The 15,274-nt window shown below is 39.3% G+C and overlaps 1 protein-coding gene across 10 annotated transcripts in view; it reads left to right on the plus strand.

The window, feature by feature from the left end:
• The window catches only part of utrn (utrophin), a 196,271-nt gene extending 190,640 nt beyond the window's left edge, over positions 1–5,631 (plus strand). For 9 of the 10 annotated variants that reach the window (XM_037751076.1, XM_037751071.1, XM_037751074.1 and 6 more), the window contains 3 exons: positions 27–110; positions 2,478–2,503; positions 4,230–5,631. In XM_037751076.1, coding sequence (XP_037607004.1) covers positions 27–110; positions 2,478–2,503; positions 4,230–4,238 — 119 coding nt within the window. In that variant the 3' untranslated portion in view covers positions 4,239–5,631. The remainder of the gene's footprint in view (positions 1–26; positions 111–2,477; positions 2,504–4,229) is intronic. The other variant, XM_037751075.1, reaches the window with a different exon arrangement.
• The last annotated feature ends 9,643 nt before the right edge of the window (positions 5,632–15,274 follow it).

Genomic DNA, 15,274 nt, shown 5'->3' on the forward strand with positions numbered 1-15,274 from the left:
GTGTGTGTGTGTGTGTGTGTGTTCAGATGAGCTGCTGGACTCCCACCACAGCAGCTCTGACCTGGCAGATGTAATGGAGCAGATTAACAGCTCCTTCCCTGCATGCAGTCGTAAGTTTCCTCCTCCTCCTCCTCCTCCTCCTCCTCTCTCCCACCGTGTCTTCACAGTCTCTGAAGGCAGATTTGTGTTTTGCCACAAGGACGCTGGTCAGCAGAAAAGTAGTGCACGTCACTCCGTTTAACTGTTCGTACTTCATCCCTCGCAAGGAAAATTCATGTGTAGCGTACCAAATGTGTGAATTAGGCTAGTTTGTACCCTCCTTGTACAGCGATACATCTTTTCCTCTATAAATCTGTCTATAAAAAGTTAGAAAATAGTGGAAAAATCATATTTCTTCTCAACAACAAATTCCTGAAATCCAACATGACCTTCAAATCACTTGTTTATTCCCACCAACAGTCCAAAACCCAAAGATATTCAGTTTCCTATCGTATATGACAAAGAAAAGCAGTAAATCCTCACAATTGAAAAGCTGGATGTAGAGAATGTTTGGCATTTTTGCTTGAAACATAACTGAGATGACAAATCAGTTATCAAAATTGTTGCTTACCCTAATCTAATTTTCTGTCAATTAATTGATTTAATGGACTAAACGTTTCAGCTCAAAAAAGTGTTTGTTTTTAAGGAGCAGTGTGTAGGATCCGGTGGTACCAACTGAAGCTTCTCCCGTGTACCCATAGTGTAAGACAACTACGGTGGCTGAAGCGAAAGCTAGAATGGCTCTCTCTTGAGCCATTTGTTGTAAGAGTAGCGTAGGTCATTTGGAGCAGAGCCAGTGCATAGAGTGTGTGTATACGAAGGAAGTGAGTGGTGAAGCAAGAGAGGGAGAGTGGCAGCGACAGGAGCGAGTAACGTTTTCGACTCCGGCCCGAGCAGGAAAAGTTAACAGTGTTTGGTTTGTCCGTTCTGGGCTACTGTAGAAACATGGCGGAGCAACATGGCGGACTCCTCGAAGAGGACCCGCTCCCTATGTAGATATGAAGGGCTCATTCTAAGCTAACGAAAACGCAACGATTCTTATTATCAGGTGATTATACACTAATGAAAACTATTAATATTTTATTCCATTGCAGCCAATAAATCACCGTAAATGCTTCACACTGTTGCTTTAAGGTTAAATCTTCACTACTATTATCTTACATTTTATATGTTATTATTAAAACAATATTAAAGCCCCTGAACACCCCTCTTAATCTGGCTGATTAGACCTCTGCTCAGGACTGTGTGGACGTGCATCATAATTGAGTGACATCTTCCTGAGTCTCCTGTTAGCTTTGTCGAACCTGTTAGGGCGGGACATCTACCATTCTTATTGGTAGATGAAGATTTGTGACTTAGTAAATTCCCATCAAAGCTCCGGCCCACCTTTAACCTGACCAGAGGTCTAATCAGCCAGAAAAAACTGAAAACGGTGTGGGTGTACAGAGGCTTTAAATTCCCAGTTTGTGCACAATTCATTCGATTCATACAGCGGTTTCTTTTACTTATCCATGTTCGTACTTCTTACATCTATGACGTCTTCTATGTGGTTCGCAATGCCAAAGCCGTATGATGCAGAAACGATATATGAAATAGAAACAGGAAATTGAAGCTGAGGAGAAACGGTGGTACTATCCTGATGCAATAATCTACAATTTAATCTCACCTCGTCCACCTTCTGATTGTCTCCTTTTTTTCCTCTCACTGCTTTTGTTGATCCTTCTGTCTTCTCCATCCTCTTTCCTCTGCTCTGCATGTCTTTTTTACCTCATACAATCATTCCACTTTTGCGTGGTGTATGTATGTATGTATGTATGTATGTATGTATGTGTGTTGTCATGTATAGATGATAGCAGCTGGAGCAGCTGTGCTCTTATCTGTAGTCATGAATTCAAAAGGTCTGGTCCTGTATTTCAATGCAGAGTGGTATAGTAAAAGTGTAATCATGCAGGTTCCTCTTTGTGGTTTTGATTCTGCTGAAATGCTTTCTCAAATACATTGATTTTAAATAAAGCCTTGAGGTTTTTTTTGATTAGCATTTAAAGTTGGCATTTGATACGATCAGGAAAAACCGTAGACGCTCATTACTCTTTATAGCAGAATTTGAAAGAATATCCACCTCTGGGAATGTTAATCAAATAGAAAAATAAATGAAAAAGGTTCGAATAGCGAGTTAGAGCCCACTGACTTTAAATTGCATTCGAATTTTTAGAGTCAAAACTCCTATGAGGGCTTTAGTTAAAAATCCATTCTAATCTGGCAGAGTAGACGCTCCGGCATTATTAGCATTTGGTTCCTGCACAGCTCCGAGGCAGCAAAGAGCCGAGTGTGTGCGTGAATATGTGGGAGGCAGATAATTTAGTGTAGACTTATAAAAACAGAGATGAACTGGGGGAATTCAAGTGTTAAACTCCTCTATTGTCTCTTTGCTTCCACAGCCTCGAGCCTCTCCTCAAGACCACAGGTAAGACGGTGTTCTTCCACACTCTTAGATGCACAATAGTTCTATAATAAATGAGTCTGTATTTGCAGCCTATTTGGAAGGTAGTTTCTGCTTCATTGTGTGTTATCACGCTTTTTGGGTAATTTGCAAAGGTGAGGGAACTTTGAGCAGAGCTACATTTTAGAGGCAATTACAGCTGCTGCTGCCACAAAAGTAGTCCCTTCCGTGTAGCCTTCACCTGCCTCAGCCCTCCACATTTGGTGGCGTGCGAGAAAGAGACGGCTAATGGATCTCTCCGGAGGGCCATTAGCTGCTCCTCTCACTCCCCCAGTCTGAAGCCAAGGTGCATTTTGGGACAGAGATGTTGTGAAAGCCGTTGCCAATGACCTCTTCCTGCTGTAATTTTTCACCCCGTTGTGGTGCCTCTCCGCTCACACCATCCTTTACTTTCGCTCGCTGTTTTTTTAAACTTCTTCACACACAGCTTACACGTCAGTTAAAGCGCTTATTTGCTATGAATCCATTCGTGGCGGCTGTTGCAAAACAGACACATACTTTCCCTTTGATTTCTACTTCTCTCTTCAATGACCATTACACTTCAACTTGTGGCTTTCAGCGTTTTACACCTCTAAATTGAATTTAAGTTCATCATGACTCTTATAAAGCCCGCATTACACACTTTGTATTCAGTAAAGTACACTCAGGAAATGAAGTGAACCAAACTTCCCCTCAGTCTCCTTTTACTGGTATTAAGTTGAATCATCCTTTCACGTTTTCCTTTTTTTTCATTGTCCTTGGCAAACACCGTGCCATACACTTTCTGTTGGTTTTCACACAAAGGCACGGCTGAATAGGTTTGAGTGCCTAATTCCATTTCTGAGAAGACAGCTATGTTTCGTAAATTCTCCCCTGCATCATCCACGCCCACCTCCACACCAAGCTCTTAATGGACTGTAACTGGCTTGAGGGACTGCAGTCCATTTACCAGCTTTCAAACCCGATTACTTTGTTCGAACCTCTGATATTTCCACGCAGTGATGTCTTGATGGAGAGAAATGAGGCGGGTTTACCTGCAGCGCTTGGACTATTAACGAAAAAGACAGGTGTACTAACTTTCAGTACTAGGAACCCAGGCACTCACCTTTTGCACAATTTTGTTTTTAAAGTTGTCATTTTTGTTGTTCTGACATGATCAGAATCAGGTTTATTTCGTGTATATAGATACAAGGAATTGACTCTGGTTTTTATGCAGCTCTCTCAATGTACTTACACAGAATACAAATAACAGAACAAATAATACAATCATAATAATTTCATAAAAATCTATATACAAGTCAAGTTTTCAGGAGTTGTAAACAATACAAATAGTGCAAAGAAATAATTACTAGTGGATATACAGTATGTGGACTAGAGATTATGTACAGCATGTACATGTGGAGTGTCTATATACTATATTTACACTGAGTAGGATTTATATTTACAGTGACAGGTATGTACATATTATAATTTGTACATAAAGTGAGAGATGATATGTGCATATTACAGAAAAATGTGCATTAAAGACTGTAAATTATAACTTAAAAATGTGCATTAAACACTGTAAGAATTATAGTCTATAAGAGCAGCACTGTATATTTGGTGTTACAGTGTTATTGACAGTGTGACTGATTATGTGTTCATCAGAGTGACAGCCTGAAGTGAAGAAACTATTCTTGTGTCTGATGATTTCATGTTCTCTGTTTTGCAGGTGATGTGAGGACAGTTCCCACAGAGGATGGCGTGTGTTTGTGTGTGCACACATGTGAGTGTGCGCAGTACGTGTTGGAGGAGACAGGACCATTCCCAAACAAACAATCCCCCACGATCCTAAATCCCAAAGACGCACAGGACCAGACAACTTAACTACTTTTACCACCTTGTCTTGTACTATGCAAACTGTACATTTTATGAACTGTAGATTGTACCTGAACTTGGTTCAACATTTGTCAGTGATTTATTTAGATATGCAGATGAGTATATGGACACGGGGCTTTGTATAGTAAAATATGCTTTGTTTTTTTGTTTTCCAGAGGGCGGTTTGAGATTTGTGTTTCGTTCTTGTTAAGTTCTGCCCCTCACTGGGAAACAAACTGTTACACTTGTTTTGTCATTCCACTGCTTTGTACCCTCCAGCCCCCAGTCGCAGTTATTTGTCAATGGAAGTAGCCACAGGTTTCCATGTTTGGGAGCATGCACAGTTCCTGAGTAATAACATCTAGTGGCCGAAAGGATTATTTTGAAGTCACTGTTTCAAGCGTCTGTTTTGTTTTGAAGATCTATCTTGTAGCATGCTCGATGTCAAGTTCCCCTTTAAAGCATTGATATGCCGGCAGACTTTGTGTCGACTGCGATTTGTTAATGTAAACTTTACCCCTTCTGTGCCTATACAGTTTGTCATTCCACGTGTGGAAGACAGAGATGAGAGTTGATAAATGAGAGTGGGATTGTGTATAAAGAGAGAAGTTTTGGAGATTTAAATCTAAAGTCGTTCTGAATTTGGGTTTGTAAGAGGCCCGCCGTCATTATGTAGAATAGTGTTTTTTTAAAAAGATCTATGTTCAGAAATCAGAGGAAAGCCATGATTGCCTTGCTACCTCAGACTCATAGACACAGTTTTGTTTTTGTGGTTTGTAAACTTGTTTAAAACAGTTGTGATCATTTACAGAACAAGAACAACCTGGTTTAGCATTCAAAGCTTTAGCTTACTGTATTGGTGTACACTGCAACGAGGAGATACCAAGTAAAAAAAAAAAGTTACTATTACTGTACCACAATGGGTCTGTGGCCTGCTGAAGCTAGCGGCGCGTTATGACGAGTTTTACTTTATCTGTTGTTGGTTTCTCCACTGGCCTTCGAGCACTGGTCCCTCACTGCGTTGTGTTGTTGTGCTATATGCTATCCTGTAAAACTTGTGAGACTGAACAACACTACTATAACCTCCTCTGACTGTAGACTAATGACGATGTTGGTGATGATTTTAATGATTCCAATCATGATGAACAGTACCATGGCAGAACTGTGTCGCTTCTCCTGAGGTATGTAAAATAGATTGACCACACTACGTGTAATATGGCTACGTTTTATTCTAAATAAACTTTTTATAACAAGTACGCCTCCCCTCTGCTGTTATTTTTTTTACTTACTGTCTGTTAAATGGTAGATTGAGGCTAGGGATGCACCGATACCGATACTAGATATCGGGCTGATACTTATTCAAATAGCTGGATCTGATATTGGTGACAATGGGGCCGATCCATTCAATTAAATGTTATGTTTATATACTATATACATTACATACTTTAATTGTAATCAATGTTTAAGTTTTGACCAATTTGTTACTTCATTAAAAATGTTTACACTTGAATTGTAGTTCCTGTTAATTTAGATATTTTTTACCAAGTTGCTGGTGTATGATTTATTATTTTAATAATAAATCTATGTATTTATTTGTTACATTTTGTTTTACAAAGTTAGGAAAATCATTTATAAGTCAAGCCTGATGTGGCATTACCCATACAAGAATGATCCCAGTCATTTCCACACAGTGAGGCGTACAGCTTATTAATTAAACATTGGTATGGGATCGGTACTCGGCATCGACTGATACCCAAAGCCCAGGCATCGCTATCGGTATCGGGACTGAAAAACTCAGATGGGTGCATCCCTAATTGAGGCTGTAAATATTTAAAACTAATATAGATAAATCGCTTCACAGAAATTTCATAAACACTGATCAGAAATTCATCTCACTACTTAAATTGTTTTCATATGCACACCTGCTTTTGAGGAATATAGGCCTCGTTAACTCCTCAGTGTCATCCAACCAGGATTGTAGCATTATTATTTATCAAAGGAATTGATCACCCAGCGAGAGGTTGGATCATGATTACAAGTCTGCAGTGAGCATGCTGAGCTGCAACTCCAAATGAATGATGAAGGGTAATTTCCCTCCTCTCCTTTTACTCCTTCCCTTCAAACACAGTTTCCCCCCTCATTTGAGCAGCATTACTCTCTTGTGGCTGCATGCATTGATTATTCTTAATGGTTGTGTGATGTTCGATATAAGACATTTACCTTGGCCTAAGTTGTTCGTGGGGTCGCTTGTTAGCAGTTATAAATCAAATCTGACCGCACAAGTCGTTTCATGCTGTAAAATCAGATCATTTTAGCAACCTGTCAGACTTAAATATGTCAGGAAATTGTCTGTACTCTTAAGGCTGCAGTTGTTAGACCACATCAAACTCAAATGGGTTGTTTCCTTCCTTTAACTGCATAGGCGAGTCATATTTATATAACCGCGTCCTCTCATCTACACTTCAGAAGAAAAAGTGACACTGACATATCAATCCCTGGATCATTTCCATTTTTTATTTGTTGTGACACCTGTGCAAATTCAACAAAAAATAAAGTAGTAAGACTTCCATGCCAAGTTTTGACTTAATAAAACTCCCTATCATCTATCATCCCTATCATCTATATGGTCCAGCTGTTCCACAACAAGCTTCAATATTGCAAAGTGGTAGTGCACCCTAATTGGATCTGGGGCTACTGTACATATTCTGACTCACATCCTCTGGGCTCCCTGAGGTGCTTTAATTAGTCTACCACTCCCATTTCTGTAATGCACTGCAGGAATCAGCTTGTTTGTAAAGCCAAAGAAGTTTGTTAAGAAACAAACTAGCATACACGAGGGAGAGGGGGTACTTATTCCTTACTGGATCCCATTACAAAAACAAGTGCACTGGTAGTGCTATTAATATTAATGTGACAATTAGGCTATGTGTGTGATGGAGGATTTGGTTTAATTAATGTTACAATCGAATGTGTTAGTCAATACAAGGTTGATTTATAAGCAATCTGAAAAATGCATTTTTAATCCTGCTCAGACGCAGCTCTCTGTGAATTAGTGCATTAGACTGTCAGGCTCCGGTGAGGTGAGAAAAGATTAGTATTCTGCAGTTCAACAAAAACACAGTTCATTGAGTAGATGTTTTAATAATTATATGAAATTTGTTGGCCCTCCAAATGGAGATCAAAGGTCATGCTCAGCTACACAGCAGTGCAGATGTGGAAGATTCAACCAAAACAACTCTAATCAACAGCATCCTGCAAGCCATGTCCCCAATATTAATCAACCATAGCAGCCTCATGTGGCTGTAATGCTCATCACACACCAACAAACTAAATTGTTGAACGGATAAAGGATTATAAACTTCTGACTTTATTCTCATAATATTACGACTTTTTTTCTCGTAAAGTTATGACTTTATTCTCGTTATATTCTGACTTTTTTTCTCGTAAAGTTATGACTTTATTCTCGTTATATGACGACTTTTTTTCTCGTAAAGTTATGACTTTATTCTCATTATATTACGACTTTTTTTTCTCGTAATATTACTACTTTTTTCCTCGTAATATTACTACTTTTTTTCTCGTAAAGTTATGAATTTATTCTCATAACATTACGACTTTTTTCTCGTAAAGTTATGACTTTATTCTCATAATATTACGACTTTTTTTCTTGTAAAGTTATGACTTTATTCTGGTAATATTACAACTTCTTTTCTCGTAATATTATGACTTCTTTTCTCGTAATATTACGACTTTTTTTCTTGTAATATTATAACTTTATTCTCGAAATCTCTGACTTTTTTTTCCCTCAATGTGGCCCTAATACTCCGTAGTACATTTGCACTTTGGCTCAGACTTATATACTATATACTTAGACTATAAACTGTGTTACCTTCATCACAATGATCAAATGTTTTGCGGCTCCAGACAGATTTATTTATTTATTTATTGGCCAAAAATGTCTCTTTTGATAGTAAAGGTTGCTGACCCCTGGGTTAGGCATTTATCTCGATAGGTCGTCGGGTAACAAATCTCGCGAGAGTTTCTTGCAGATCTCAGATCAGATTTCAATTCGCGGGTTACCTTCTAGACACGACCCGACCGAGGATCCTGCTGTCAGTTGTACGTTTTTCTGAAGAAAGGAGAAGGTGAGTGTCAAACAGGTGATATAAATCTATGTCAGGGGTTGCAAGTGTGGTCCTCTGTTGTTTAATTTAAACGTTTATGTGTTTAGTATTGCTAATATTTTATATTTTAACATGCTAAAGCTAGTCTGAAGATAACGGTCAACTAACGGTAGGTGAGTTGACGTCATCATTTAGGTGAGTTGACGTCATCATTTATATTTTGTGCAGCCAAAAGACCTCTTAGAGTCTTATGAAGCTGCTGTTTAGCTACTTAACTTAGTATTATTTTCTAAGTATGTGAGCAACTGTTTGGTGAATTGTAATTAAATGTTGTACAAAAAATTCATAATCCCCAGAAGATGAATTTTAATATTACAGGCTGCTGTACTGACACAGCTGTGGCTAATTAAGCCTGATTGAGTCTGACTGGAGAGCAGAGAAACAGAAAGCTGGTCTGTCTGGTGGCACTTTTTTTTGCAGACATTGTATTTTTTTTTTATGTTGATATTCCTTTTATTATTTTGTAATAAAGCTGAATTCCACCTTATTTTTTTTTATGAAATAGAAAATAAAAATCAACTTAATTCATCCCTTTTTGACCCTGATAAAGACCTTGTACACCTTGTATTTCAATATTAATTTTTGTATTTTAAAACTAAAAATCAAATAACCACACATTTTTTGTTTTTTTAATATCCTTTGTGAAAGGAAAATCCAATGACCAAAAGATACACTGACCTATGTCTTTACATTAATTGTTGAAATTCAGTTTTATTACAAAATACCAAATAAGCCACAGCTGCATGGTGAAATTATCACTTTTCAGACAAGTTGTTGTTGTATGTTCAATGTTGTTCTATGAGACTATAGTTATATATTGAGCAACTCATCATGTGTAGACATACATACGAAAGTATTGGGTCCACCTTGACTTAGTAGTCACATTGTATCATATTTGTCTTTATTTTAGTCATTTGTTTAACTCTCATCTCCTCTTTTTTTTCTTCCCTTTCTCCTCCCTATTGATGATGTGTCATTTCCTTGTTTTTCCACCAATAGGCTTGCTCATTGATGGAGAACCACCCTCCCACTCTACTGATTAGTATAACACAATATAGGTGTACAAGCTACTGCTGAATGCTCACAGTTACCCTGATGAAGACCTATGTTGGTCGCAACGCGTTGGTCATTTTAAACAATTATTGCCATGTAAAATAAAGGCATTTTAATTTTGTTCAAACACTACAGTGTGCCTTGGATTATTTTTGAGGGAGACTTGCATTTTGTACTCTTTTCCACCTATGCAATGAGCCTTTCACAAGACTGAATGATCCCAATACACCTGAAGGATCCAAAGAGCACCTGTATGTGATTACCACAGAGACCCAGCAGCGCTTCTACTCCATTGTCTTCAGGTTGTTGTTGTATATTCCGTTATTTATCAATAATAATTTTGTGGGAACTCATTTATTTCATTTGATAGATTTATTTACAGCTGAATATTTTATTTAACTCAGTAGTGCACAGACCAGCTCAGTCAGCTAAATGCTTTGCTGAGAAGAGGTCTACGTGTAGAAGCCCAGTGTCTGTAACTATTGTGCTAATTTTATTTAATTTAATTTAGATTAAACACAACCTGGTGGCAAGACAGCGGTGGACCTCAACTCCAAACTTCAAACAACACAGACTTTGCTGCAAGGTGTTTAAGACCAGATCATCTACACATGCATGCTCAGGTAAGTAACTAAGCAAGTATGTTAAGTTTAACAAAACATCTGATGCAATGAATATCTTCCCTCTATTCTATTTTTAACACCCTGAAACACCAATGGTTGCCCATGTTCCACACTTGTTCCCGGTGCCTCCTTTGTAGTATAAGTGACCTCATTGGCAATCAAACCCTGACCCTGTCAGTACTCTGCTCTACATGCAGAGTAAAACTACACTACAGGATCTCTCTTTCCTGTGTATATGAGCCTCTCACAGAAAAACAGACAATATGGAATCTATTTAATTTAATTGTCCCCATGTCCTTATACTCCTCCGAACATCACCATCTGTGATCCGCTAATTCTCTTTGCTGTGGGTAAAAACAGACTACGATGATTCCTCCAGGCTTTGGCCGTATGGCCTCAGCTGTCCACCAACCAACTATCCAACCCTGGATAGGATGGTGGTGCTGATGGTGCTGGATGTTTATTTTGTCCCACCCTCTGCCCGTTTCTCATTCATGCATCAACGCTGGCTGGCATGCAGATCCGTTCGACAGCTGTCCCCTTTGATCAGATGCTTGGCAGGCAGCAACAGAGCTGGTGGTATGGGTGTCTTGGCGGGTAGCTGCCCCTGGCACAAGGCAAGGGGCACAGAGGCTGGGGAACAGATGTTGAGGACGGGGGTGGCAGGACACTGCAGGACCTGTCTGGGATATGGGATACAGGCTGGACTCCAGAGAGATGGAATCAGGGAAAGAGAGGATGAGTACGAGGCAAGCAACCTAGAGGGGAGAAGCAAAAACAGATCAGGTGAATACTATATTCAGTTTCTGTTTTCATTATTGCTATTATGGCAGCAGCTGAATCTCTGTTATGCTTACACAGTGCTCCTCTATGTAAACGTTCCAGCTCACACAAACTCAAGTTAAACTCGTATCCTAATGAACCTCCCAGCTTTAACAGTTCCCTTGCAGTACTTATCTGCGGAAGTTTATTGTCCTCAGTACACTTCAGATCTCCAAAATATGCTGAGTGTACATGGTGAGTTAGCATTAGCACCGTTCTAGCCCTCTCTTTGACAATTAATTTTAAGTATCTAACTGCACTGGGGCTTCTTCTGGCAGGGCTACGACTTGGGGTTTTAATTTTGGATGCTTCAGGGAATATGCTGGGCATTTGTCCCATGTCAGCATTTTCTTCTGTTGGCTTTAAAAAAAAAAAACGAAATAGAGAGCATAACCTAATATATCAAGTACACTTTCTTATATCACTTTTATGTACTTCATTAAGAGCCAGCCTTAGTATGGCAAAGTGCATCCACAACTTTTCAAGTTGTGACCCTTTGCTGTTATTCAGCCCTGATTTAACTATTAATAGCTTCTTTCAAATTTATATCCTATGTTTCGTTTTAACTCGTCTCTTATTTCTTCCCTCTTTTCTTATGTCATCCTTATGTTATCAGTCATCTGCCTCCTTTATACTTATATTTAAAGGCATTTGCACCAACCCATTTGCTAACATTTATTATCTTTCTTTACACTTATATGGCTATAGATACTGCACACATAAATTTGTATTGTTGCAGTACGCCTATTTCAAATGCATTTCTCTCCAAAGCCAAGATTGCTGTACCAAGCTTTCTAAGACTAAATGTCCCACACCTCTTTGTAACAGGCTCATTTATGAGGCCTGGTCAGGGCCAAGGACTAACGAAGGGAGACAACCGAAATCGGTGTGTCTGAAATTAGAGCAGTGGGAGGTGTGCAGGGAATCAGTCAGCATCTTCCCAGTTTCATTATAGCATGGACCATTAGCTGCTGGCAGGTCATTGACATTCCTGGTCACAATGTTTAGAGCTCTGCTGCCACAATGCCAGTATGAACCAATCAGGCCACTTGTAAACACAGAACACAGACGCTAATGAAACTTGATGGGCCTTTTGTATTGGCTGAAAGGTTTCTGGAAAATATGAAATGGACATTTTGCTGAGTTGTGTTGTGTATAGGAAAAATAAATAATAACCACCTCAATTCTGTGCCGAATGATTGCAGTTTGATTTGCATACAGTATTTCCCTGTATGTGTGATTTGGAAAGTTTTCAGGTACCAGGTGTTTTTTCCTCACACCTTTACCTTCATAACAAACCATCTGCCAGTGAGGCAAATCTAATGCTCATCACACCTCTGTGGCTGACAGGTTGTGGTTGATGCACCACAACAGTTTGCCACAATCCTGCAGATTGTGAATAAGAAACTCTCTGAATTATTAAAAGATCGCTCTTGGCCATGATGCTTGGAGCCCAGTTGTCACAACATTAGCATGTTGAGAGTAATATTCTGAATGTAGTGTCCACCAAGTTACAGCAGAATTGGTTGAATTTTAGATGAGTCACTGAAAGAAACATGTGACCTGGAGTTATGTGGTCCATATTTTGAAATTAGAGAGGATATTACAAAAACTGTTTCTGGTACCGCAGGCGCTATGATTTTTAATCACCTTTGCATAATGATAGTACTTTGGTATGCAGATGATGTTTTGATGTTTAAATGAGGCTAAACTTTTGGCATGATAAATGTGCTCGCAGGTGTTTTGCTCATTGTCACTTTCAGCAGACAAGAGTGACTGAAACCCTGGCTTTACACACTGTTTTTCATGTTTATAAAACAAAATACGCCTGCCGGTTGCAAATCCAATGATGATTACACCTCTATGTTAGACAGGCTCAGAAACACGATCCAAACTAGCCTGAGGATGTGTATATGAAATGAATTTTTTTCTGTCTTCATAATGGTTCTCTGTAATGAAGCCATGTTGTCAAGTTTATTCATGAACCAACTATACATACTGCATGTTAGAGTTAGGCAATTGGAATATGATGATGTATACAGTGAAATATTGCGATGAACGAGGATATCGTTGTTGGAGGGGGGGGACTCTCAACTCTCTCAAAGTGTGACAAAAACAACGTTAAAGACAGCGCTGGATAGGCTCAGTTTGATGAATCACACAACAACAACAACAGCTCAGTTTTAGATTATCTACACTATATGGCTAATATTTAATTATCAAAATGTAAGCCTTTTATAACATTAACGCCGGAAACACACCAAGCAGCGGTAGAGTGCGTGCTGCGGCGAGCTGCTTTGCAATGCGATGGCCGCTAAGAGCTCAGCAGGCTGTGGCCTGCCAAACTAAAAGTTGGGGATAGTTTAACCAGAGTATGCCCGCAGGGAATCTGTTAACATATACTGTGACTCCTGTGACATGTTGACCTATGTTACAAAGAATTTCTTCCCGCCTGAAACACGTGAACATACCTCCCGGCTGCAGAAAAATGTAATTATTGCGGTGAGCCTCACTTCGCTGTTGTTTGGTGTGTTTCCAACGCAACTTTCCTCACAGAGCAGTGTGAAGCTTTTGTCAGGAAAAAAGCATTGTCTGTTTGTATTATATTGCATAGAGCGCACATGCCGCCACTGATTAATTTAACTATGTTAAGTCAAGTGTCTCATGCTGATTGACATCACGTTCATCATTTTATTCCTGCCTAGTTGTCTTAAAGCCTGTGGTGTTAATGCACAGACTGAGCGGAGTTATTAAAATTCAAATAAACCAACAAACCAACGCAGGTGAAAACATAACCTCCTTCCTAGGCCTTTGGCCTTGGTGGAGGTAATAATATAAATCAGCGGGGACATTACAGCGCAGTAGGCGATCGTACTCTTCAATTCTCAAAAGTCAAAGTGATCATGAATCTGCAAAATCCTAGTTGACAATGCAAACTCTAAGAAACAGGGACAGGTGTTTTTGCATAGACATTTGCAGTATGTCTGACAGTTAATGTGCGACACCAACTCAGTTTGAGTATACTTGGAGTATCTGGTTCCCCAACAAGAGCAGGAAACTTGCTCCACAGAGAAAAGGCTGCATGGGATTCAGCTTTTCCCCAAGTTCTTTTCAGAATATGCATATCATATTCTTTTTGACAAATGGGGTGCTAATGATCAAAACACAACTCACAGAGGCCTTTAAAGAGCCTGTCAAATTCAGCAGGCAGGTTGATGGGAGGAAGGGGAGATGTCATGTGTCAAAGGAACAGGTAGCTACGCTACCACTTGAGAAACAAGGGAGAGGATGTCAGTGAATAATGTAGGTAGGAGTTTTGCATGACAGAGGTTTGATATGCTCATTTGACTTGTCACTAAAGAGTGTGTACAGCTGTATGTGTGCGTATCAGTGTGTGCATTTTTGAAAACCTCCAAGCTGCTGATTTTGTTTTTTTTAAATTCATCTGAAAGACTCAATGAGCTCGTCTGACTAAACCTGAAAATACATTGTGGTCCTTCTAAAAACAATTTTTTATCTTGAAAGAATAGGAAGTAAATTGAGTACAAAAAGGTGCAAAACCAAAGAAGAATGCAAAAAGAAAAACAGGAAGGGAAGTAGCAATGATTCTACGGTATAGGCAGAAATAATAAAATAGCCCAAGCCAAAAAGAAAGGAAAGGTAAGCAGAGGATCAAGCTGTCAGCTGGTGGCAGCCACTTCTGATTCAGTCAATCATAATCAGTTCTATTGTGAATAACTGAATATGAATCACTTGTGATGCATATTCCTCACTCATACTTTTGGCTTTGTAATACAGTATGTGAGCTGAGACAGAGACAGTCTCCCGCTAGAGTTTTTGATAATAACTGAAGGAGTAATGCTTTCAATTATCTGCTAGCGAGTACAGGAGCTATCCATCATTGGCCTTCGCTGTCTTCATTTTCTCTAATTGGCATTTCCTGTGGCTGCCGGTTAGAAGTTATCCTGTCTCCTTGTGCAATCTGAGGTGCTAAACCTCTTGCTATTCTGTATTTCTTTGCATTCTCCCTCTTTTCGTTTTTCCTTTTCATCTCTAACCTACTCTGCAGATGTTGCCAAGCTTTCTGCATTGCTCATAGTTAAATTGAAGCTCCCTCCCTACTCCAAGCCAACTTTCATCTTCCATTTAAAATCTAGATCAGAGGTCGAAACCTTTTCTATATGTCAATTTACAAAGATAGACGACTGGTGGGCCAG

This window comes from Sebastes umbrosus, chromosome 18 (assembly GCF_015220745.1).
Source record: "Sebastes umbrosus isolate fSebUmb1 chromosome 18, fSebUmb1.pri, whole genome shotgun sequence".
Classification (NCBI taxonomy): domain Eukaryota; kingdom Metazoa; phylum Chordata; class Actinopteri; order Perciformes; family Sebastidae; genus Sebastes; species Sebastes umbrosus.